Source organism: Solenopsis invicta, chromosome 11, assembly GCF_016802725.1.
Source record: "Solenopsis invicta isolate M01_SB chromosome 11, UNIL_Sinv_3.0, whole genome shotgun sequence".
NCBI classification, from domain to species: domain Eukaryota; kingdom Metazoa; phylum Arthropoda; class Insecta; order Hymenoptera; family Formicidae; genus Solenopsis; species Solenopsis invicta.
The window spans coordinates 523,981-551,143 of record NC_052674.1 but is presented as its reverse complement, the minus strand read 5'-3'; the positions used below and the strand labels follow the sequence as shown (position 1 = coordinate 551,143).

General features: G+C 34.6%; 6 protein-coding genes across 6 annotated transcripts; 2 read left to right on the top strand and 4 right to left on the bottom strand.

The window, feature by feature from the left end:
- Nucleotides 1–1,005: 1,005 nt before the first annotated feature.
- LOC105198784 lies at nucleotides 1,006–3,544 on the bottom strand. The gene is made up of 2 exons (XM_011165624.1): nucleotides 3,125–3,544; nucleotides 1,006–1,449 (listed from the first exon to the last, which is right to left on the bottom strand). Exons 1-2 carry the CDS (start codon nucleotides 3,495–3,497, stop codon nucleotides 1,118–1,120), a joined length of 705 nt encoding a protein of 234 aa, XP_011163926.1. The 5' UTR covers nucleotides 3,498–3,544; the 3' UTR covers nucleotides 1,006–1,117.
- Nucleotides 3,545–4,652: 1,108 nt separating this feature from the next.
- LOC105198785 lies at nucleotides 4,653–6,788 on the bottom strand. The gene is made up of 3 exons (XM_011165625.2): nucleotides 6,447–6,788; nucleotides 5,869–6,054; nucleotides 4,653–5,238 (listed from the first exon to the last, which is right to left on the bottom strand). Exons 1-3 carry the CDS (start codon nucleotides 6,661–6,663, stop codon nucleotides 4,859–4,861), a joined length of 783 nt encoding a protein of 260 aa, XP_011163927.1. The 5' UTR covers nucleotides 6,664–6,788; the 3' UTR covers nucleotides 4,653–4,858.
- Nucleotides 6,789–9,883: 3,095 nt separating this feature from the next.
- Nucleotides 9,884–12,003, bottom strand: LOC105198822. The gene is made up of 2 exons (XM_011165666.2): nucleotides 11,402–12,003; nucleotides 9,884–10,233 (listed from the first exon to the last, which is right to left on the bottom strand). The coding sequence occupies exons 1-2, from the start codon at nucleotides 11,595–11,597 to the stop codon at nucleotides 9,929–9,931; spliced, it is 501 nt and encodes a 166-aa protein (XP_011163968.1). The 5' UTR covers nucleotides 11,598–12,003; the 3' UTR covers nucleotides 9,884–9,928.
- A 3,005-nt stretch (nucleotides 12,004–15,008) lies between these two features.
- LOC105198786 lies at nucleotides 15,009–17,462 on the top strand. Its single transcript, XM_011165626.3, has 2 exons — nucleotides 15,009–16,687; nucleotides 17,245–17,462. Exons 1-2 carry the CDS (start codon nucleotides 16,408–16,410, stop codon nucleotides 17,430–17,432), a joined length of 468 nt encoding a protein of 155 aa, XP_011163928.2. The 5' UTR covers nucleotides 15,009–16,407; the 3' UTR covers nucleotides 17,433–17,462.
- A 26-nt stretch (nucleotides 17,463–17,488) lies between these two features.
- LOC120358969 lies at nucleotides 17,489–20,201 on the bottom strand. The gene has a single exon (XM_039455007.1). The coding sequence runs from the start codon at nucleotides 19,725–19,727 to the stop codon at nucleotides 18,945–18,947; it is 783 nt and encodes a 260-aa protein (XP_039310941.1). The 5' UTR covers nucleotides 19,728–20,201; the 3' UTR covers nucleotides 17,489–18,944.
- A 3,892-nt stretch (nucleotides 20,202–24,093) lies between these two features.
- LOC113004090 lies at nucleotides 24,094–26,334 on the top strand. Its single transcript, XM_039455052.1, has 3 exons — nucleotides 24,094–24,373; nucleotides 25,074–25,253; nucleotides 26,085–26,334. Exons 1-3 carry the CDS (start codon nucleotides 24,124–24,126, stop codon nucleotides 26,273–26,275), a joined length of 621 nt encoding a protein of 206 aa, XP_039310986.1. The 5' UTR covers nucleotides 24,094–24,123; the 3' UTR covers nucleotides 26,276–26,334.
- Nucleotides 26,335–27,163: the final 829 nt, after the last annotated feature.

Here is a 27,163-nt window from a genome sequence, read left to right as displayed (position 1 = left end):
AATTTTATTATATATTATTCTTTTATTATATAAGGAAGGTTTAGACAATAATATTTTCAAATTTATTGATAAATATTCTATTGAATGTTTGTATTAATCATGATAAAAAAAGTCTCAATTATTCGATAATATGATGAAGGAGTAATTTAGTTGACTAATAGAATTTATTTTTATTAAGATAATATTTGGATATAGAGTTATATATGAAGAAATAGTCACTACTCGCGCGCAGAATCTGTGATTTTACAAACAATATTATTAAAGAAAGATGCCTGAGCATCAGTCGATCAGAGCTTGCATTCCTCATCATGTTCATCACTTCTCGACGGTGCTGGCCTCTCGAACAGCCCATATATACTCGTATTCACTGTTCCACTCCTTTCAAGCGACTGGACTAATCACAACCGATACCGTTATTTCAATCCCTACCACGAAGGCCACGGCCGTATCTGCTGGTAGAAGTGGAAAAGCACGTGGAGGCATTGACACACTGACCTTCATACGTGCGAGGCATCGAGGGGGAACTTGGTAGACCAATCACAGCCACAATCCGCTTTCCTACCTTGCTCCCGACACAGTAACCTCGTTTCCTTCCTCTTCCTAGTTCCCCACCTTGATCCGATCTTTCTCCGCTTCTCCCACCCGCGCAACATCATTCTATCTTTCCTCCGTCCGTGAACTTCCATCTAGGTCATTAGCCTTCTCGTCTGACTGGCTGAGTAACCTGCTTATGGCTATATATTTATCTGTATATCTGTATATAGTTATTTTTTTCGATATTTATTTAATTATTTATAAATTGTAAAATCCTTACCGCAAATAATCTTTATTATTGATGTCGCGTATAACACACGTGCATTTAGGTCAAGTCTTAATGATAAAGATATGATTTATCTGAACTTGACAATTTATCAATACCGTGATGATACGACGTTTTTGACAGTTGACCGATGTCATCAGTGATGCATCTCTGATTTGCTGATATTTTACAATGATCGAGACAACATTTTATAAAAAGATGATTTATTTTATTTTATAAAGTGAGCATATGCAGACACGCAATAAATAAATAAATAAATAAACAAACAGATGTAAATGGCAAGGGAGACATTGTATTTTATGGGATGTCATGGTATGGGTAATGTTCGCCATTGTATTCCGGTGTCCAGCCTCTGTAAGGTTGATTGACCTCTTCTTCTGACCTGTGCCAGTGATCGTGATGAATTTCGTGCGGTCTTATAATTCCGTAGGAGACTCTTGGTGGCGGTGGTGGTGTAACAAGGGCCTTCAAGGCTACCGCGCCAGAAATCAAGAGTGACATGAGACCTGCGCCCAAGCCCTTCATACCTATCAGAGCGATCATGCTAATTACGATAGGCAGAACGATTATTGCCTTTAACTTCAGCAGGATCAGCAGTGGCATGATCATCCTCTTCAATTTCGTACGCGCTGTAAACATTACAACATTTTGTTAGCAATGATATATTTATTTCTTTTCAAATTTTTAATTAATAAATATAGGTGTATGTAGTTTTTAACAATTATAACTAATAAAGTATGAGAAGAATGGTGTTCAATTATTAAGTTACAGTATGAATCTATTATATAGATGTATAGTTCGTAATACCGAATCACATACAGATAATTTGCATTGATTTCCATAGAAATGTGGGACACAATTAATACACAAAAATGATATTAATAATTGCAGAATACTTGGAGGATTTCTAAAACACTATAACGGACGTTTATCATCCAGTCTACTTTCTTCGACACGCGACACTCTCGTTCAAGGTCCTTCTTAGACGTCTTCTCGCGGTAGCCGTCCCAGAAACCCGGAATCCCACCTGATCTACCAAACGGTAACCCACTTTGGTCCACTCCCACCTCCGGCATTTGTTTTCGCGAATATGGTAGAAGTGGAACGCGTCGTTGTAGCTTTCTACATACGAATCCTTCATTCCGGTCGCTCTCACCTCCCTCTCTCAGGAGTTATCGATAAACTTCTACTATGCGAATCTTTTAATATTTTTAGAATTGCGTAAAAAAAAAATATTTTACACATTTATAAATATGTGAATAAAAGAATTCGAAAAAATTTATGAATATAAAAGAAACGATGAACTACGAAGATGCTAAAGAGAGATACACGGAGGATGGGTGAATGGTATTTCGGCCACGGTCGAATTGAAAAGAAAGATACAAGTTACACTTTTCAGCCAATGAATCCCGAGATTCGTGAGCTACTTAAACCCCATTGGCGAGACTTTAGAAAGGTGAGGCACTATAAGTTTGTGCCCACTGAATGATGTATTCATACCAGATCGGAACGTTAGAGAAGAACGAGAGACTTTTGCCATCCAAGTACATAAGTCTGGCATAAGTCTGACGAATATTTAACAAGAACTTCAAACTTAATAGTACTATCAAAAATTTGAAAAAATCCTTACGAGAGAAAAGTATCAATTTAATATGTATAAGAAAGACGAAGCGTAAGATCGATCTATCGATCAATTAGGTGTAAGAAGAATGTCAAATATATTTATCAAATAACTTATGTAGACATTAAAGAGAAGTATTTAACATCTATTAAAAACACGGCATTGTTAAAAACAAGCAAGATTAATATAAGCTTAATCTTATAGTCCCAATGAATTAATATTTAGGTATTAGTATTTGTTCATAAAAGTATCTTCGCAAATTTTGAAATGTTTTTTGATTATTTTTTGAAATAATTTTTAGAAACGCAATAACCACTGCAAGCAGATATCATTCATTATGATATTTTATAATGAAAAAGAATTGTATTTTCCAAATATTTTTATATCCCAAGGAAAAGTTGTTGCTTTATGAACTTGTCGAAACGTTTTTAATGCAATTTAGCGTAAGTTTGATTGAAGATGAATGTCTTAGATTGCCATTCCAAGTAAATTTCCCTTAAATTATGCTAATCGCAATCTCATTACGCAAATTCACAAAAATTTCAATAGACGCTCTAGTTATATCGTTAATTTGAACAAATTGCACAACATTGTTTTATTCATTAAATACAAAACAAGGAGTTTTAGTTTTTTCTCTGTTTAAATTTCTAATTATTATAATTTTTTTATAATGCGTCGTTTACCTTCGGACGTTCCACGTGCCAAGCTTCCAAGTTCTACGTCGATGTTTCTCTGACCGAGGGCGCGTGCGAACAAACCAGCGGTTGAAACGTCATTAGGAAGATTAATTTGTACTTTCCGAGTTCTTAGGAATTTTTCGATTCTGCTCACAAGTGGATCTTCACTATCTTCCGATGGTTCCCCGTCTTCCGCAACTTTTTCCAGAGTTATCATATCGCCGTAAACATCGATGGTGTCCTTTCTGTTGATTTCGTCCATCGCTCTCGTGAGCTTTTCTTCTAGATGCTCCAAACTATTTCTATTTTCCTGACTTGAATCAGCTGTCACCGACGTTAGCAGTTGCAACGCTAGGAGAATGATTACTTTAGTCTTCATTGTTACGAAGTGTTATACAGCGTGACTTCGAAGAAGCGTTTTTGACTGTTTGCCCCCAGAGCAATTTTTCTTTTATACGAACCACAATCGACTAGTGGTGGGGCCATATTGAACCATTTGGCAAGCAACGTGCAAGGGCAGTAGTGTCGAGAATTTTAATTTTGTCGACTCTCTGAACAGCTAATTGTATTCAGCTAACTCGAACATGCAATGCGCGCACAAGAATCGCGTGACGTAGAATACACCGGCACAAGCAAATTTTCCTTTTACTTTCGGAATTTTACTATCGGATCTAGGAAGTTTCTTAAACTTTTCAAATTTAAGAATTTTTTTCTAGCGAAATCTAAATAATTATAAACTTTTATATAAAAGTATGATGATTAAAACTTTCTTGCAATTAAATTAAAAAAATTGTAATGAAATAAAATAAAATTTTTAAAATATTACATTTTATCACTCAATTATTCTTCTTTTAACACATATTACATTTTTTTGTATATTATTAATTGTTTTCAGCGTACATTACATTTTTTTGGTATAAATTCTCTGTAAAAAAGAAATCCATTTCATTTAAGAAATTTCTAATTTATTTGCATGCACCTACGGTTTATTTGCATCACATATACATACAATGGTCTGTAAGGTTGGCTCTAAGCAATTATCATCACCTATGTTTACGATCAGCATACATCATCAACGCATTCGTACACAGTCTGGTGAAAATTAGATTTCCGTGTCTCTTGGTGACACGGTATGGTATGTAAAACTTGTGTCCCAAATCATGCAGTCGGCAGCCGCTCGAACAAGAGAAATGGAACGAGCGACAGAGAAGTGGCGACCAAGGCGAAAGAAAGACCGAAGAAACCAGAAGTGGGAGTGTAAATGACCTGTAGGTATGCCCATATATGATTGGAATCGGATATGAGCTCGACCAGCTACAATTGTATGCCGTAAGCTGTCAATATTTCGCATTAGCAGAAACTAATCACGTACGAGGTTTTCTATGCACTGTGCTGCATTGAATCTTGCGGTGACGATAATTTCTCCAAATTAGAAATTTAATATTGATTTGCGTTAATACGATTTGGCGAGAACGGGAAAAAAGAATTTTCTACAAATATTTCTTTTTGGAATAATTTATTAAATATATCGATGTAATTTTTTAATATATATAATTTATTGATCAATCATTTATTTAGTTGATAAATTAAATACAAAGTACATGTACATAAATACTATAATCTAGGAGTCGTAGGTGGGTCCAATGGCTTCGAGGAGATTTTTTACTCCGCGGGATATGGCTTTTGTGTATTTCTAAGTCTTTCCATGCCGAATAACACGAAAAGAGTAAGAAGTTTCGCTCAATTGATACCACTGACGTCCGGTGCGTGCGCGGAATATGCCAAATTGTGGGCGTCGACTTTCTCATCAATCTTTTCGAAACTTCTGTATCCTTGGTGTTGTAATACTGGGGATCCACCAGCGACCCAATTTCCAGCAGCACCGTTGTCATACCAGACAGGCGCAGGATTCTTATTGAAAAAACCACCAGCCACATTGCTACCGCCAAAAAGTTTATTGAATGCCACGACACCGGCAGCGAACAGAGCAATTTTACCAAGGACATAAGCTTTCAAAGCCAGTAGACCTAAGCCGCCGAGCAAGATCGGTACCAATGCGAAAATCTTGAGACCCGCTGCGGCAATCAGCGGAAAAATCATTTTCTTGATCTTCGCACGTCCTAAAAAAAAAATTTAATTTAATTAATTATTACATCATAAAATTATATGGCATAAGAAATGTCACATATTAATACGGTTATGATTTGCAATATGCAAGAAGCTAAAATTAACTTTTAATTATTTAAATGCAAGAACATAAAAATTGCATTTTTTAATAAATATATAAAAACATCGATACAAGCTTAATATTTGCTACAACCTTTTGTTAATTTAATCTTTTTTTTTAAATCTTCAGCTCTTTAATATATAAAAAATATTTAAATCAATATTAATTATCTATATATGTTAATTAAATATATGTATAATTAGATTTGAAAAGAAACATGATAGAAATGTTATAACCTAATTCTAGTAATATATAATTACAATTTGGTGAAACATTTTAAAATACAATTGAGAAGGAAAGCGAATTATTTTTTTTCTTGAAGAACGAGTTTATCCGGAACAGGTCTGTGTGTAACGTCGTACATATAGATATCACGAAGGTGAAAGGCATGCTGAGACGCTTATTCGTATATACTCGTGACGTCGCGAATCCGTAACATTAATCGAATAGACATAATCAAGGAAAGGCGAATGGTTGCGTAATCGAAATACTTAATAGAAGCAAAAGGAAGGATAAATCTTACCTTCGCTCAGGGCACGCTCGACCGAACCTTCGGGCAAGCTGAGTTTCAAACTGTGACTCTTCATAAAAGAGATGGCCGAATCATACAGCATGTTGGAAAGTTTCGTTATTTTGTCAGAATTGTCGCGTGGTAGCTCATTCATGATCTCCACTTCGTTTATCGTTAAACTCTTGCTACTGCGCTCCACTAAAACAATTTTTTCAACAAAAAAAAATCATTAGCTGTTATCATAATTATTATGGTCTGTACAGTTTCACAAAAATTTACAAGAAATATAAATTTTCCACTGTTGTGTATTTGTTTTTGCAGACATTACAAAAATATAATTTTGTTAAGCGTATTTAAATACATACAGGTAATTTCTTTAAAACTAACATTCTTTTCATTTTTCAATATTGTTTGTATTTTGAACTATATTAATTTATAGCAATGTATAAATGTATCTTTTATATTTTTACATATTATACTAATAAATTTAGAGAAGTAAATCTAATGTTCATCAAATGTTAATATTACGTAGAAAAGATCAATGAAAAGATTGAGAATAATATACATGCAATATGCATATAGGAACTTACTCGGGGTGTCTCGTACGAAAGTGATGCCACTGACAATCTCGATGTCACTCGATCGGGCCGCTCTGTTGATAGCAGTGACGGTCTTGACGAACATGCAGCTGAAGAAGTCATCATCGCGCTCCAAACAATTCAAATCCTGAGATGACTGCACGGGAACTTTGGTAGGTCCTGCTGCGGTATAGGCAACGAGAAGTAGCAGTACTAAGAATCTCTTCATCTTTTTCGTCACTCGTCAAGTCGTCGTGGAACGAAGCACCAAGAGGCAGTGGCCAGAGACGCAGCAAACTACTCTCCGGAAAATTTTCGGAACAAAGTGTGACCTGGCCCTGCGGCGCTTGAATCTTTATAGGTGTGCACCACGTAGGACCCTCCCCACTCTGGATGACGAAGACGTGTATGACGACAAGGAACGATGAGACGTACGACTCATCATTGCAGGTAAATGCCGACGGCCACCTCCCCAGAAAACTTTCTTCGATAATTTTTAAACAAACGAACGACCGCGTGGAGAGACGCGTCACCGCTTGGGCGGACCTAGAAGTCGTTCTCCCTAACGTCACCGAGACAAGTTTACGTTTACCACAGTAACCACTCAGAATTTAGGTCAGTAGGGGAGGTAACACTTATTATAGATTCAGGGATTATTTCTGTAGTGGTTCGTTGAACTCACTACATCTCACACAAAGGTATTAATCTTTGGTAACAACATTTTCATTAATTGTTGAACATATCTTATTATATAATTTAGTTTACTTTTCTAAATGAATACTTTACACTGATGTGCGTTTTACTTCTTAAGATACAATTTCCTTTTTTCGTCTGTAAGATTAATGACATTTTGACATACAGCACTTTCTGTTTATTCTTCACGCGTAGCAGATTGTTTAGAAAACCGACAACAACGGCGATGACAGGCGTGCATTTCGCACCTCACCGCCATTCACAGTTTTGCACATGCTTCGTGGTCGCGGATATATGCTTTTCTTACGAGTAGCGTGTGCGTGTGCATTTAGGTGACGCTAAATGTGGACAATTCCTAGTAGTAATTTTCCTTCGTGTCGTAAATAAAGCAGGCGCACAGATATCACAGAATATATACTTTTAAATTAAAATTACATTAAATAAAGTTGCAAGTGTCGGAAGCAAGTATAACAAATAGACAAACATTTTTCAAATAAATTATTATAGATATTTGTGATTATCTGGTTTTAATATATCCATTGGACTATTGATTTTAATATATCCATTTCACTTTAATGAAACTCTTTTTTACAATTAAAGTATCATAGCCCAGCCTCCTTTGTGTATTGAATTGGCGCATTCTTCGTAACCACGTGCACCAAGCTGCTTACCTTGACCCAGCCACGCGTTCGCCGGGGTAATACATGAACTACAGATTACATCTCCGACAGGTTTTCTGATATAACTTGAGTTAATAAAATTTTTTATTCTTTTTTTTATTACTTCCGTATCCATTTAATTATTTTATTTTATTGAATAATTATTGTATTACATTAAGTAATTATTATAATTATTGTAAAAAAAACGAGAAATATTATGACTATCTTATTTTCATAACGCAACATGAGTAATTTTCAAAAAATTACATGATAAACTATTGTGATGAATTTATTTTGTTTTCCTAACTTTATCACAATCACTAATATACAAAAAATGTCAGCATTTTGTAAGAATTTCATTTTTTCAAAAAACATTAAAAGTATTAAAACAGAGATAGAAGGTGGAAGTTATATTCTCAAAACTGTTATCCAAATATGACATATGATAGACTTTCGCTGTAAAATGGAGAATAAACAATTAATCTATGAGAGATTGCGTGTAATCTTTTTTAATATTTTTAATATTATGTATTGATTTTATTAATTTTAAAGATTATACACGAGTAAAATTGATGTAACATGACAAAATCATAAATAATAAGGACATCATCAATGTTGCTTTGTAAGTAACTACTTGGAAAGGTAACAAATAACTTATTCACAAGAGGTATTCCATTGTGCTCCGAACATACAAATCTGTTTAAATATTTAACAGGGACGTCAGAGAGATTTCGTCATCTTCGTTTAACGGTATTCGATCAGGAAGGAACGAATACAATTTTGTGATTAATTTTCTGGGTTACGAATATCATTGGTTACATTTTTCTACGAATATGATATTTCAAAGAAATTTGTTCGACAATTCTTATCTTATGACAAAAATCACAATTATTAAAGGGACACATACAATTTTAAAAATAAAGCATTTTAATAATTTTTTCTATTTGTACAGTGTAATAAATTATTAATTGACTACATCTCTACTGATTATATCGCAAACAATATGTAATATTATATGTAGATGCAAAACTTTATATTATAACAATGATATTAAATATAATTATAGTAAAGTACAAAAGCCCTTTAAAAGAATCTCGTAGAGAAAGAAGTGCATAGGATTTGGAGAATCGAAGGTCGATGACTTACATTCGGGTCAGTTCTAGTCTTATCTTTATTTTTTTTCCGGTCTATTCGTTATAATGACGTGAAGAACATTCCTTTTCTCCCTTTCTCTCAATCTCTTGTTCCTATTGATCACATTGATATTTCCTATTTTGGATTGTTTAAAAAATATTACACTTAACAAATTCTTTTATAATAGTTAGTATTTTATTTTTTCATAGTGAATTTTACATTTTAATTACACAAAATTTTATAAACTATTGTAATTATAACAGTCAAAAACTTTTGGTTGAAAACACATTTATAATATTTAATAATTTAACTTTTCGAAGAAAGTTACGAAGAGGGAAATGGGTATGCTATATACAAACTAGATCCTTACGGAATCAAGAAACTTTCTCTCTTTCTTACATCATGCTAGTGAAATGAATCAATATACGTTGACATTACTCATCTTCGAAAAGGATTTTGTTAGCAACATTGCAATAACAAAAAAGAACTGTGACATAGTGCTATTATCGAGATGTAATAAATATAATTAAATTATATGTATTTTAGCAATTGTATGTTTTCGTTTCTTATTTCATAAATTTTGACTACTTTCACCAATATGTCAGCAGTCAGTTATCGCATTTAACACAATTAACGCAAGTTAACGTATTTCCATTGTGCTTCATTGATGTTAATATGAATAAGAGAGAAACGGCACTAGATATATGTGACAACGGTACACAAGTTATGCTTTTTAATTTATTATATTTACAATGTTTGATCTTAATGTAAACTTATAGCTAAACGCTGAAATATATAAATAAATAGAATAAATAAAAAATTAAATTCTAAATAAATATATCTCATTCTTAATTTTATATATAAAGACAGATTCTTTTTTCAGATTTATTTCAAGTCAAAGTAAAATTAGTATTTTCCTATGACAAGCATTACCATAAAAATAAAAATAAGGATGTCGGGGAATCAACAAAGAATTTTATTGTCCGTTAATACATAATATATTCTTTTTCACTTCTTTCTACGTCGTTCTTTGTAAAATCGATAAGGTTCGAATTCTTGCACGTCATCAACAAAACCATATACATCCTGTCGTCTATGCTTGTATTCGTGGCTGCTCTCTTGGTGGGCAATTTTTTTTAATCCAATTATGGCTGCCAGAATTAGACTCATCAAACTCAGTACAACAGCTTTTCCGCTTAAAACTGCCAATGCCTTTAACGTGATGGGCAATAGAATTGATTTTATCAGCAAAAATCCAATGATCAAAGGGAGAACATACTTATTCAGTTTTTTTAATTTCTTATCTTTACGCCCTGCAATTAATAAAGAAAATCATAATAAAAATAAAGATCAAATGTAATAATATAAATATGTAAAAGTGTTTCATGCTTGAAATTTATGTGTATTTTTTATATTTTAAAACACATATTTTAAAATATCCTCACTCTATGTATCTTATACTACATTTCCCGCAACGTTCTACTAATCACTACATATGCTAGTTTAAAAGGTTATACTATATTGTAGAAGTATTTTACTCCCTCGAAAACCAGGATGTATAATACATACTGAGCTATCAAAGTATACCTTCCTTATTAGATATGATCATCACGGAACTTAATAAAGATGAACTAGAGTAGAAAGCACTTATGTTTTTGTACTAGGAGAGTCCGCGCGCCCGTAAACCCAAATGTATTATAACTTAATGAACAGTATGTGCAATTACACGCTCCTTTAGCAGCGTTTGATTAATACGCGGTCTCATAATTCTATTTCACAGCAAATTATTCAAATCTATGACTATTAAATTTAAAATACCGCACTAGATTGACCATCTCGTTACTCAGCAAATCCCTCATTCTATTCTCAGCTATATTATTGTAAAAAGCTTATGATTATTATCAAGAGAAAAACATTTGACAATGCCGAATAAAATTAATACTTTCAAGTGAAGCTTTAACATTAAATCTCATAAAGAGATAAATCATTATAAACAGCCATACATTTTGCAATAATTTAATTTTTTTTATTTGGTATTAATGCCATTAAAAGAATAATTTTAAATGTAATAATTCATAATAATATTTATATCTTAAATTATAAAAATATAGATACGTTTTTCTTTAAGATCGTAAGAACTTACATTTCGATAATGCTTCTTGTATAATAATATCATAATATTTTATATGTAATATAAAAATTATATATTGAAATATTTAATTTTTTTTAAAAAAGAGTAAAAGTAATTATTTGTTAAAATATTCAGATTATTAAAAATTTAACAGTAACTGAAAAGTTTGTTACTTAATTACATTTTATTAGTTGTTTATTCTTTTTACCCTACTTTATTATCTACTAAGAGAATAGAAACAAAATCTGAACTCCTCTTTTTTTTTATCAAACATCAAGCACGTAAGACTTGAAAATGAGTAAACGTTTTTTTAGCTATATTCAACCATAAGTTATTATTATTGTTAGTACCTTCTACGATTTCGTCATCACGCGATTTCGAAACCGGAAAAAATGTTTCAACGACGTTCAAAAAGCTTTCACCGATCCAGTCTAAAGAGTCTCTAGAGTTGTCCCGCAGCATCTCTCGGTCCAGTGTTTTCATTGATTGCGATCCTTGTGCTGAGACGAGCACCGGTAGAAAGAGTAGCATGTACAGCAGTAACATCTTATCAGCATCTAGATGCTCCTTTTTTATACTTTTTGATAACACACTCTATAATCACGTTTTATCTCGAAAACTTGGTTTATTTTGCGATCGCGACCGATCTCTTCGCCAATAATATGTTAACTGACATTCGTGCTAGACCGGGCTATTAGTTTATATAGGGGGACCGCGAAAAGCTCAGAGGAGGAGAGTACTCATCTAACTTGGTACTGATGCGTGACGAAGGATCCAACGTCCACTCCCGTACCTCCCGTGCTACGGAGTCTACCTCGATCATTGGACGCTGTTTACGTCGACCACTCTCGAGAACGAAGGATCTTCCCCGGATTATTTCGACCGGGGTAAGTAGATCGTTCTCTCCGTCAAACGTCGTCACCATTGTTGTCCTTTGTCGTGGGAATGTGCACGAGGCACGTCTATTACCAATTGAATTCGTTTTACACTCGAATAGCTGTGGCACAAAGAAAAGATTCATCTGCTGCAATCTACGGCCTGTTTATATTGCGAAAAGTAAACCAGAAGTAATGCAAATTAAGTCAATCCATTACAAAGGAGAATCTATAATTAAAGAGAATCAGTCGCGTTCCAATTATTGTAACGATAATCTAATTAAATTAGAAGCAGTAAATTTTGCATATAATTGTTTGTTAATATTATGTCACACCTGTACTATAAGGAAACAAAAGTAATATTGATAATGTAACGTTAATAATCAATTGATATTAAAAGGTTTTGACAAATTATATTAGTGAATGATATCACGTCTCTATTGTGCGGCACATAGAATTCAGGTTCATTAGACACAGAAGGAAGTGTCTTTAGAAACCAACTTTTCAATTAATAGGTAAAGACTGCAAAAAAGATTTATATCCATGCTTGTTATCGAGAGAAGTATTTTCTATTAATATTACAAAAAAAAAGATGTTACACGCTTGAGCACGATAGATAAATGCCGGAAAAGCAGTAACGAGGAACTTTTTTTTTATAGATTTAGATAATACGAACGTCCATGTCATCAAAATTTTATTTTTATAATAAAAGTTATTAATAAATTATAACAATATTTTCTTTTTAAATAATTTTAAATATTTCCAAAAAATGTGATTTAGTAAATTATTGTTAAGCTTATTTTTAAATTACAGATATTTTTTTATCCAAAAAGCAATTTTTTTAAGACAATGTGTGTTTAAAATTATCGCTTACTATGCTTATACCGTTACATATTTGTGTTATTATACGTTAATTTACTTTACGAATAGAGAGTCGTCATCACTAATGACAGGATTCCTCCTTTGTGAACGCTTATTTGTCAAAATTAGGACCGCAGCTAGCAATAAAGAGTAATAATAGTTCTACGCATCAGTAAGCTTACAAATGATATTTATTATGTTCATAAAACTAGTACAGCAATCATGAAATATTGTCTGTCAAAAATTTTTTATTTATTGTAAAAATAAAAATAATTGCCGATTTTTTTATGTCTCAAAAACATAACTAGCTAAACCACTGGTTTCCCAAAACTATGTAGATCGCCACCCAATTTTAAAATAATAAATATCTGCGATCCATCTAAATTTAGGGATTATAAAAAAACTCGATTGGAGAGGAAAAAAGTAAATTTGTTATTTATGCGTTATTTTTCTCCTACTTTTTAATTTTTTTATTAAATAATTTTATAAATTTATCTCTTGAAATATAAAATATTAAGTATTCACTTGTTTCCTCCTTCTATTAATGATTTGATATCACATTGAAGTGAATTATGTACAAAGAATTTAATTGCAGTTTATTTCAAAATTTGGTTTTGATTTTTATCATGGCTGAAAAATTTTTTGCGACCAAACAATAATAAATACAATACTTTATCAGTAACAAGAATTAACAGTGATTATTGTAGAAATATATCCTGTGATAAAAATAAAAATAAAAATATGATAATAATTATTTAATAGGAATAATTAGGAATCAGTAATAGAACTAATACTATTTCCTTCATTTTGGTTTTTAAACTTCCCTTCATTTTTATAACGAGCATTATTTGATGATTCAAGTTCGTGAAAAAAACAATCAAATTATTCTTTACTTCCTCTCTCCAAGATTCCGAAATAATACCTAAATGGCATATGAATAAAACTACTGTACCGATGTATGTGGGTTGCCGACTTCATACACGAGAAACTCGACTAATGCGTCACTATAATCTATCTTTATATAGCCAGTCTGATGATTTCAATAGCGACAAACATTATAATGCGCAGGCAATATCTTTTATTAGCGACGCGAATTAGAAACGATGTACTCAAAAAGACAATTTTGATACCAGTGCGTAATCAGTGCGTGCAGACTTCCTGCGATAGTAAATATACAGGTTTATTACTCGTGAAACTGACTCGATGTAACGTCCGAGAATGAAGAAAGTCACGGGAGAGAGTACATATGTGATAATGACTGTATCAGTTTATTCAATGTGTGCATGTGACTGGTGATTTTCAGAGCAGATAAGAACTTGATAATTGTTAGAAACATTTGAGCTATTAATCAAATTTAATAAAATGAAAACATCTTACGGTGTATAATGCTTTGTCTCATCAATCTCATCCACATGCATCCAGTACATGTTTCAAACACTTCGTCTTATTATGCAAAGTTGCTATAATTTCACTACATTTTCCGCAATTTAATACGTATTAAGCACATTAACTCTCTCTAGGTACTAAGTATTACAAATTCATTTTATCATGTAAATTCTGATGTCAGTCTCATGCATAATTTGTCACATTATTTTCTTTTTCGATAAATAACGCATTAGAGTCTTGGTTTTATTTGTATCTCAATATTGTGTAACTTTATAGAGAAAATATGTTTCTCCGTCACTTTGAATTCTGCTCTACTGAAGAGATACAAGGAAGCAATAGAACACATTAAACCATTAAGCAACACCGCTGTCCTTATTATGTCAAAATATTGTAATATCTTTATATCATATCTCAAGACATTACAAATAGAAAGTAACAGCAAGATAAGTATTTATAAATATTTTCGGACCCATATACCTACATACGCAAATTGGTACATTAAACACAGCAAGAAGAAAATATTATCAGATTGTAAGGATCATTTAAAGCTGCCGTGGGTTATTAGCAACCCGCATGTTTGCTGGGCGTAACTAAAAAAAAGGATCCCGTCGTGATCATCTACGATCGGTCAATCTTTTCACGCAGATTTCTACGCGTATACACGTAAATTTCTAATTTCTTAACCTACAGGTAAATAAGATGCTCATTTACGTCGCTGGTTACAGCAATGTGCAATATTCTATTGTGCACTTGAGCGGAACCACATGCTTCGAGTACTTCGCATGGTTGAGATAAATATGCAGCAGATTGAGAGATGTAGTGCAGTTTGCGATGCTCTGTTACGAGCGCAAGATGATACTTTAGCAAGAAATTCAATCGATAATCTAAAAGTGGCGTAACATAGTTGAAAAGCGAGTGGAAGGGAGTGAAGTGAAACAATAATACAACTTTTTCCAGACAACTTACCGGATGTCATTTCAATTCCAGATATGAGGCTGAACTAATTGAAATGACACAGTGATTTATTTCAACTGACAAATTTAAGAGTGAACAAATAAAATAAATAAATTGTGTTCTTCGTCTAATTTTAAAATAAGTTTTATTTAAGGAGAGACGCTAATTGACGTTTCAAATTCGCTCGATGCAAATAAGATTGTCAAACAATATATTATGCTAACTCGTAAGTGAAATCTTCGAGTTATCTAGTACAAGAAGTGATTGATGCAAAAGCGCGGCGCATATGAGCATTTGATCAGAGAGATTTGAAAATTGGATCAAACATTTGTAAGCCGACTTTCCTCAAGATAGGAACATTCGAGATAAATGAAATCACGCTACGATCCTACATACGACGACGCGAGACAGTTGGAGCGTTTCCAACATGAAGACTATTCATCGAGTTCTCTTCGGCCCGAATGTCTGCGTGGCGTAACTGAAAGAAAATCGCAAAACGACGTCAACGACGACATCGTGTTCCGCAAGAGCATTTCCGCCCCTATAGGGGCGTTATAACGCGCTCGTTCGCACCAAGACTTCCATTCCCTTTCTCTAGAGCGACGCGGAAACACCCGCAGGAGCCTTCTTATCTGAAACGACCAGGTTCGTGCGTCGGATATACCGTTCCGCGATACAACGTGACACATATATCCGTACTGACAATTTGGATCATAGTGTTTATCGCGAGCGTATATATCGCTGGCTGGCCGGTCGGAGCTCATTTTACACGGACTGCCGATTTTCCCGGCAACTGAAGCGTGCACGGCGTGGTATCCGCGCGCGGCGTCCGGTTAGTTTGTCGTCGAGTGGCGGATCAACGGTGGATCGGTTAGTTCGCGGTTGCTCGCTGCACTGTTCATTCCTTCTTCCTACACCGTCCATATTTTATATGTCGTTTCTTTAAGTGAACGACTTGAAAATCCAGCCTACTGCGACGAGCAACGAAAGAGGCATGTCGTGACGGACGTAGCGCTCATCGTCGTGACCCGTCGTCGATCCTAGACAAAGAGAGTGCTCGCCTCGTCATCATCCAGTCGGATGTTTTTGCGATTCGAGAAAACGTTCGTTTCGGGTTACTCCGTGACCTGGGAAAATTGTCAGTGCGCGCGATGACGTCTTGACGATGAAATAGGGTGAGATAGGAACAGGCGAAAGAGTGAGAACGTCGTCGCAACCGCGTACAAGATACCATCAGTGGATTTCCAGTGAGAGCCTATTCTTCATGAACGTGAGAAAAGATGCTGTCGAGAGTTAACCTGGTCGCGATTCTGCTGACCTTGAATTGCGTCAGTCGCGCGATTGAGCATTCGAGAACCGCGCTAGAGAAATGGCAGGAAGAAGAGAGAGCCATCGCTTCCGGCAAGAAGGTCCTCAGGTATACGTATGATAATGTCACGTCCGAGAGTTTTATTTCTTCGATTAATGATCGCAACACCAAAGACAAGGTAGCCCAAGTCCATCGTTCGCTTGACCAAGACATCTATAATCCTCATTCAAATATCGAAGTGGAGGGACGAGGTAAATTTTATAATACGCAGCGTTATATATGACGTTTAATAGCAGAAATGTTTTTATCTCCTAATGCAAGGGCTATAAAACGCTGACGCGAAAAGTAGAGAGTATTAAGTTTGAATTGTCGATGTCGTTTTGATAAAGTATGATTGATAATGCCGTTATACAACGGTTTTTCTTGAATAGTACAATGGCTTTTAATATTGAAATAAAATACATCGAGTATTTGTTTTACTGTCTCCTTTAGAGTTTTATATTTTGACTGTAACACTAACACTAATGGTATCGTTATAATTATTTATTATTTATTTATTTCTCGATTGTAATAAATTTTCTAAATATGTGTTAAGATGCAATAACCATATTCATAATAGAATTGTATTTTACTCACATATCGATCATGTAATGTTGTATTCACATATATGTGGAGTTATGTAACTTATCGAGTTAACATTAAATAATAAGTGTTAAATAATTGGATAATCTTTTCATCATTTAACGAGTTTAAATCGCGGAAGTTATAGGTCGAAAGTTTCAATCATTTTATTCGTGATGATTTTCAGACGAGGCACGGCGTAAGAAACGAAAAGTCGGCAGGACTTTGATGGCGTTATTGTTGGCGTACAAACTCAAACTCGTTGCTCTGATACCAACGATACTCGGAGGTTTGATTCTTCTCAAGGGAACGACGCTACTTGCGGGATTCTTCTTCGCTTTGTTCGCTACCGTCCTTGGACTGAAGGTACATTGATAACGAAATCGAACAGGATCTTTGGAAGGAGCGCACCAAGAATACAGAATAAGAAGTGAGAATGACATACAACTTTATTTCGTAATAATTTACAATCAGGTTAAACTTGTATAACTAATCGCGGTTATCTTTGAGAAAGTATTGAACGCCTGTGTGCACAAAGTAACACTCGAGGCCGAATTTATAATCGCTTCTCGGAGTCAAACGTATACATCTCGTATACATCTCATAGAATGCGTCGCGTCGTCAAGTGTACGTTTTGTAAATACATTAAGTCAAATTACTTTTCATGTCTTAGAAACCACAAGAAGAAAAAGCTACGCGAAACAATCTGCGTGTATTACGATCATTACGAAATAAATGCTACGTTTCTTAAAATGTAATATATCTATATGAGTTAATCATTACAATAAATGTTGACAGATGGAATTAGTATTTATTATTCGCTACATTTTAATACTCAAGTGTTTTAGTCGTCACGCTTACTCTACTGAACACACGATTTTAGTAACGTAAATATTGATACTTGTGTAAGTACTTGTCGCAAGCTACACATTCTGAACTCTCTTTCTCTCTCTCTTTCTCTCTTTCTAAGGTTATTAATAAATCTAAAATAAATATATATATATATATATTTTGCCGCCTACCTTAGTGCGGTACTATAAAAATAAATATAAATATCGCAAGTGTACTGAGAAACGACTGCAAATTCGGCTAATCAAAGAATGAAGTCTGTCATCTTTTCGCTCGACTACGAGATTAATCGCGTTCCGATTGCCGACAAAAACTTCGAACCAGCACCGTTAGAAATTCGCGTGCGTGAATATTACAGTCTCGTTATCATTTCGTTGGATTATTTGCTAAGACAGTTGGCAGTTGAAATGCAAACACTTGTCGTTGCAACTTCTTTCGTTTTACTATTTTTTGACACAATTATTTACATTCCAGCATTGCGCAATTTTTTTTTCCACTTTACAAAAAATTGTCAAGATAGCTTCTTTTTTGCACCACAAATATAATAATAAAACATTGCTATTATACATTATCGTATGAAATAGCTACATCATTCATAAAACTGTTAATTGAAGAGACGAGAAATTATACGATACGATTATTATCATATCGATGATTATTCAAAAAGTGATCAGACTTGTAAGTATTCACACGAATAAGACAGCTCGTCCATTTGAATCTTCTACTTTTAATAACTTTTAATTGTAAAACTTTTGCATTTTTGTATTTTTTTCACATTTTGCTCTATTCCAACATTAAATCACTGATATATTTCATCTTTACACTTTTTTGTTTCCTACACCATTTATGCAGTACGCATAAATGCGACGTCTTATGAATGATGAAATTTGTCTTACGTGTAAAAGATAAATTAGCAAATCTATCTCGATAACTCGAACTGTCTCTGAAATCGCGTATTATCTGCTCCTTTGGATACAGGCGTTGCTCCCTCCTAATACCTGAAGATTTCCCATTGTTTCTTTTCGCCATGTGAATCGTTTAGTGCTTCTGCCGCGCGCTGTAAGCCAAGGTGTGAGCGTACTCGCGTTCAGCTTCCGTCATCGATGATAGAGGTGCGCCTACGACTCCCTTTAGACTTCTGTCCCATCCACCTCCGCCCTGCTGCCAGCCACCGTGATCGTGACCACCCTGCTTTTGACTGAGTAGCTTCTTCAAGCCGATGATGAGCGAGAGAACCAAAGCGATCTTGCTGATGATGAGCGCCTTACCGGCCAACAGGAAAAGCACGCCCATAGCAATGGGAACTAACGCGGCGAGTTTCATCGCAAATCCCATCATCATCATGCCCATCATCTTCTTCATTTTGCCACGGCCTTCCTCGATACTTCGTTTCAATTCGCCAGCATTCGTCTTTGGTAAGCTGATCTGCACGTTGAAACTGTTCATTAGCGTGGCTACGCGCTCGAACAGAATATCGTTGAGCGTTTCATCCATGGCCCCTCCGTTAGTTCTAGCCAGAGTCTTCTCCAGATCGGAGACCGTGCTCTTGGAACTATCGTCCGTCGTGGACGCGACTTTGACCAGCTCGAGATTGTCGCCGATCGGTAAAGTCTGTATACGACCGAGTCTCTCGAAGAAGGCGATCGCCTTCTTCTTCAAACACGGAGACACAGCCATGTTGCGATGCTCGCACTCCTCGTAGACGCGATAAAGGGCACGATATCCTCGCTCGAGGAATCCGCCGTCCTCATCGGCGTGGATAGTTGCACCGCAGACTAACAACAGCAGCACGCACCTGGATATAATCTTAATCGCCGACATTCTGGATGGCTTATTTCCAACTCGCGAATCGCTTGGCCGGGCAACTTGGGACTAAATCACAGAGACACCTCGTATCCTCGAAATCACGCGAGAGGCACGCGACTCGAAATTCGAAGTGACTAGTCCGAGAGGAGATACGAAAAGTTGCGCGCGCACCCACGAGTTGGATGATCCTCGACTAGAGAGAACTGGCATCAGGACCAAGTCTCCGGGCAGATATATACCAGCGAGGAGCCATCAGCCTCCTAGCCATGCCATCCTTCACACGAAGGGGGTGAGGTGGTATCTCTCTCGCATAAACGGACGGATATGCCGGTGCACGTGACGACACGACCTCGCTTGTATGAGTGGATAATCCTCTTCTATCTTCTCTCCGACACCGTCGCGCGAACCCCTCTCGTCCTTGCATCCTCCTCTTTCTCTTTCAGCTCGCTAGACAGCTGCCATCGCGGCGGGACGGGGCCGAGGTAAAAATTCTCATGGTGGTAGCGCGCCAAGAACATGTGACCCTTCCTGACACAGAGACCCACTCGCGCGTCTCTCGAGATCGAGACGCTGCTGTTCAACGGCCGCCACGCGATTCGTTCATTAAATTTCGCCGCGACGGCGGCGGCGCGGCGGCGCGGCGGCACGGCGGCGGTTAGTACCTGGAAGTACGTGCATCTGTGTGTGCATCTTCCGCATTACGTTAGTGAGGCCTCATCGTGATTCGCATCTTGCGCGGGAGTAAAGGAAAGGCAAGACTTGTGTTGAGATGAGACCAGAGGGGAGCGCCGCATGGCCGTGTACTGCATTGGTAGAGTATCTGGCACCGTGATCTCGCTGACCCCTGGCATAACGTGAGGATGTTAGAAACTGGTTCCAGGTTACGGACAGCCCGTGACCTTCCTACGATTTTCCTGCGGCGCGGAATGAGTGAGAATTATCGACACGGATGATCTACTTTCTCTGCATTTCTGTGTATCATTCTCTCATCTCGTTGTTTTCCCTACAGACACGATCATTGGATTAATCATATTTTTTTGTCTTTGTATCAAATATAACGAGATCATTTCTCCCCCTTTTTTACCTTTTCTCTTTGCATACAGTTATGACTTTGCAAAAAAATGAATGTATAATAATAAATCGCATACATGTATATGGAACGTGGAAATATATCTAAAATGATTTGTATATTTTTTTTTTTTTTTAACAAGAAATGCTGTGTTGAAGAAGAAGAAGAAGAGATTTCATTTCGTTCCAGATTTATTGACACTGAAATACATAAAGCGAGACGAACAAAACAGTAACAGTGCTTCGAGATTACATGATGCGATACCGCTTTATTGCGCAACAGTACAACTGTATAGCACGTCACTCTTGCACAAATTGCGTTTTGATTACACGCACATAGCACGCGTCATGTGTAAACCAGCTGTCGTTCATTTTTGGTACGGTAGCTATTAAATGGGGATAGCCGGTAGAATGTAGATGAATGAACATTACGAACATGGAATTCACAGCCTTGTGGTGTTTAATTAGCTAATTTACTCAATTACTGGAAATGTTTGACATACATATACGCACCGTGTATGACTCCTGATTGCACTAATGCGTTCAGTACTAGACATTTTTATATCAATTTGCTGCTGCTAAAAGATAAAGAGAGAGAAAAGAAAGAACAAAGATTTTTCATCTCTTTTACGAAATCGTCGTGGGTGCAGGTGCAAGATAAAAAAAAAAAAAAAAAAATTAGCGTCTCTCGTATACGAAAGCGCGTCGTAATTCGAAAGAATTAACGACGTGTGCAGAGACACAAGACGAAAGACGAACCGCCGGATCCAACGTATTCTGTTTTCTTCTCGTATCACGGTTTGTTAAGAGCGTGAAGCTGAGCGCGCATGGCGCATCCTCGACACACTCGATCGAGGTTAGCGCATCTCTAATGCGACAACAGCCAACGCGATGCATCCTCCATACTGTTACCTACTTCGCGATTATCCCATAGTCAGTGCTACGGGCCCACACTGACGGTGTTTAACTGTATTAAGGCCCGTGCCACATTCTGAGCGCGCAGTTACATTCTCATGAACGGTGCGAGAAATGGATTCCGCGACGATGAGCCTACACACAGTGCGGTTCGGCTTAATTATTATTCGTTATCTGATACCGCTCAAGTCCCAAGTCACAAAAGCGGCGAACTTTCGATTGTTCGCAAAAGTAGAGAAGTAGGACGTTTCAGTCGAGACATTTATCTTAATGACGTCGCATAAATTAGCCCATTCATCCTTCAACATCTAATTCGCGGAAGTTTACCGAAAGAATACTTTCCAAGGCATCATTGGGTCACAATAATACTATTCTTCTCAAACAAAATTGAAAATTGAAATAGGCTACCTATTTACCACTGAACTTTGTGATTTAAGCCTACCGAGCTATAAAGTGTGGAAATAGACTAGGTATTTCAGAGACTTTAGAGAAGCCTGACGCGCGTAAAACCTACGATATACGGAAGATCAGTTATGGTGCGGAACACACAGGTTTCCGGAATAATAAAAGTGAGGCAATAGGTTAAACCGTCATGAGCGATTTCCTCGAGAGATATTTTAGACAAGAACAGGACGTTTCTGCCTGTTATTAGATTCAGGTCAACGATCAGCAACAGGTGGTTCTGCCGATTCGCATGCGGAGGGTTCTGATTTAACTCATTACACCGGATCATGTTTGTTCGCGAAAGCATTAAATTTAGTAGTAAACGAAAGAATTCATACTTCAATGGGCTTTACCATTCGTTTAAAATGCTAAAGTAGCACGTGCATAACAGCAAAAAATTGTTCAAATAAGCGAGCGTAGTTACTCGCGTGATGACTACTCGATAATCGAGCGAAGGAAGGCGTTGTGCAGAAATATCAAATTAACATAGCAGACGTAACAGAATTTATAAAACAACAATGCATCAAATATATTTGAGAGCATAATAGTTCTTTGCTATTACACCTTACGTTAACGCTGGGAATGTACGAGGAATTTCAAACGTCGGTCGGACACTAAAGTGCGGGAGCTGCATTCTTCGTGCCATCTCGAGATGCGTATAGCCGGTAACCTTCAGAGGCTGTAACCCTCTGCATACTCTGCCTAGTGAATCGAGGATGCTCGATTGGCCCAGTGGCATACAAAACACTCGTCGAAGAAAAAGATCATGCTTTTTAGGCCTTATTCTCCACTTTCCGACGTGCAAGGATCGTGGGAGCTGCAACAAGTGAAAAGCAAGCTTTTTTTATTTATTCGACAATTTACTTATTATCTTAATTTAACTCGTGCCTTTATTTAATAACTTTTTAATAGCAGCTGTAATTATAAAATCAGCAACAGTTTTATTTCTCTGTAATGTAACGATTTTTACTGTCACTTTGTACATATATCGTGATGCGTGTACCTGAAAATAATACACAATAAAAATGATAATTTACCTAAACTTACCTTGACTTAAAATATTGTAGACAAATTTTTGGTACGTAAGTGATATATCATTATGCATTTGGTAATAGTTATACTAACAGTAGGAAATTTAATCAAGTTTTATATCATTCTTAATCTATTGTATTGAAGAAAATCTCCGAATTAATGATATAATATAATGGTATATATTATATAATCATCATTGGCAAATAACAAATAATGGAAATAATTGACGATGAATGACGTCGATCTTAAACGATCAACTTTCGACAAAATAGAAAATATGAGTATGTAAGATAAATAAAAACACTGAATTGGAGATAACACGTAAATTAATCATATATTTCACATCACTTTCTACTTTCTTCAACGTTTCTATTATCGGTCTATTTGATATTATAAATGTATTACCTTTCTCGGAAGTTACAGGTCCGTAACATGTACGTTAAAAATGTACTATGTTACATTAGCTTGCATAAAAGTATCTTCTCTGGCCAACATATTCATTCATGCTTAACCTTCGATTTCGATAAATTTGAAATTTCATTTATTTCATCCTGTTTACGTTGCTACTTTTCCCACTATATCAATCCGTCTATTTCACTGACCGAATATGCGAGTCAACTTACATCGTGTACCACCACAAATACGTTGTTCTGTATTTCGGATGGGTCGAAAATGTGATACGCGCTACTGAGATTTATCTTCTCACTGCACATGCACTCCATTTAACATTGCAACAAGTACGGTACTATGTATTGAATATGTACGCCATCATGTGCGTGCAGAAACGTACGGTTCTATAGCACCGGTTGGAATAATTTTACGCGCATGATGCATTTTTCTATGGATGCATTCACGCTCTGTATGTCGTAACACCACTTTACTCTGCCATTACGACTAATTGCTAGAGACTATAAATATGACGATCTCCAGAAAGCGTCAGTTCTGATCGAACATGCTTTGGCGACTCTTCGCGCTTCTGGTATTAGGCGGTGTTATCGCCATTTGTTTTTGCGAACCCGTGAACAGAAAAAATCTGTTGAAACCTTCGGAGACAATCGAGTGTGTCGGCAATGAAGGTGACAACTCCAGGTGTAGAACTAATAAATTGGCCGTTACTCCTTCGCCAAATGGCGAAAATCAAACGCAATCAAGCAGAAAAGCCCGACAAAAACTTTTAGATGATATCAATGACGTAGGAGAAGGTGAGAATATTTATATTCATTTTTTATAATGTGGATTACAAGTGTATAATACAATAATTAAAGAAAGTAATCTCATAATCTTCCTTTTAAGTCATTTAAGTATATTAAATCAAACGAAAGCATTTTGCAACAATATCTTTTTTTTATATAAAATTATCTCTTAATGTTAATACTTACCAATACTAATAATCAATAATCTCTTATTACTTTCTGTTACATATCACTTTTAGAATCTTGCATTTGACACTTAATGTTTAAACAAAAAAATATTCTATAATATTGACAAAAAAAAGAAAAAGAAAAATTTTGATTCTTCATGACTTTGTAGTCAACATTTAAGATTTCTTAACCAGCAATTAAGTAATTGAGCACGCAAATATTCAATGAAATAATTTAATTGAATTAAGGATTATATTTAAAAAAAAATTGTGTGGAAAAATAATATATTTATTCATTATATTTAATTTCGTTTTTTTTTTCAAAAATATTAATGCTTCTGAATATAATATTACGTGAAAAGAAAAAAAAGGAAGATAATAATAAAAATATTTGCTCGCATATATAACGTTTATTCATAATGAATGTCAAGATGTTCATTTTTTATAACATTATTTATTTGATTAACTTGACATAAATTAAATTTTGATTTAAATTAAATAATAGATACTAGATTAATTAATTAATTTATTTTGAATTTTAGTTTCTGCTCGGAAGAAAAATAAAAAAGGAAATGACAGAATAGTAGTTTACATGTTAGCTGCCATGAAAGCAGCGTTGCTTTATGGATTATTAAATGGCGTTGCAGCTCTCGCGGGAAAGGCAATATTGCTGGCAAAAGTAGCTTTAGCAATTGCAATTGCAGCAATTCTAAAAAAGAATGGTACGTGGTAGGTAAATCAAATTATAAAAAATTATTATTTAATTTCTTTCATGTTTCAAGCTTCTATGATCATAAAAATGCATACAAATATTTGTTTCTTACAATACATAACAGTAAAGTTACAATCAATTAAATTATTAAGTCAAAAATAGAAAACGGAAGAATTGAAAGTAAACTCTTGCATCAAATACTAAAAATAAATATCGCGGAGATAGTTTACAAATTATTATTATTGTTGTTAGGACCTGAGTATCTATTTTATGCGACACATTTTATAGCGAATGAAATTAACTGACAGAAGTAAACACGTTGTATTTTGCTCGAGACGAACGTTAACCGCTCGTTGCTCGGGCATTCGGCATCGAGTTCTCGAACAGAACGCACGAATAAATAGAGCATTTTATAAGGGTACGCATATCTTGTTATTTTTGATAATACCTGGCAGCACTTCCTTAAGGGAACGACTGCAATTCCGTTACGTTAATTGTAAGCTCTACTAACAATAAGTGAAAGAGATCGAAGTAAGTTAGAATCACGCGGAACCGAAACAATTATTTATCGCAAAAATTGCATAATCATATTAATTCAAAATAAATTTTATTAAATTATATTAATTTATTCTATAACAGATTTTATAAGTTTTAACTCATTTTAATAATAATACATTTTATAATGCGTTTTTATAATTTTTTTAAATTTAAGATACATTTAAAATTTTTAACTTTTCTAATCATAGAAACTTGAAAGATTAGCTTTTATAAAATGATTCATATTTTTGACATAAAACTGGAATATTAATTTAAAATAATTAATTATATAAATTTTTTTCAGATTCTGGAAAAGTTTCGTATGAAATAGTAAAACATCCACATACTAGCTATATACAAACCCACAGCTCAAGCGTCGATTACGATCATCGTAGTAGTGATTACGGTGATGATCGCAATGATTACCCTCATAATGATTACACTCGTAATGATTATCTTTATGAACATCGAAAGCGACGGCAGCTTATATTATAATATAAATAGATTTTAAGTATTAAAAAATTGGCAAGCAGTAAATAAATGAAATTATTTATAAAATTACTTATACATAAATGCATTTATATGCCAAACTATTTATAAAGCTTATAGTTTTATGAAAGAATTTGATATTTTGAACAAATAACAAAAAATTATTAATTTAATGATAAATAATGTGTATCATATAAATATATAATATATTCAATGAAAATTTATTTGTATTTATCCAAAATTATATTATAATAGAAAGTGTTTGTGAATCTTTAAATATAAATATATTTTAATAATATCTAACCATGTAATTATTTAATCTTTATTTTAAACATATATTTTTAACTTATTTGTTATACATACTTTTAATTTTTTGTGTAATTATTTGTATATTAAGAGTCTTTATGAAATTAATAAATGTTTTGTAACATTAACATTGACGATTGATTTATTTTATATTATTTTTTATTTTAGTTTATGATTGCGTTTCAAGTTTGCCTGTGTTTGGCGCACGGTTCATAGAATTGAAAATGTTATCATAATGTACAAAATTTTTATATATAAGTATATAAAGCATAAAATCTAGCATCGATCATAGTTGTCAATTTACATATTGTGAAATTAATGAACAAATATATATTGAATATTTTATAGTTAATATATATTATTTTTTAAATAATGTTACATTATAAAATATTACAAAATAATAAAATTAGGTATAAATTAAATAACACAATGTAGTAATAAATTAATTAAAAAAATATTTAATATCTCTTTGATACAAAAAAATATATCTGTCTTGATTTATGTAATTCTAATTAATATAAACTAATACATATTAATGGGAGGTAAAATTCTCAAAATAATGTAATATCAAACAATGATATTACGCAC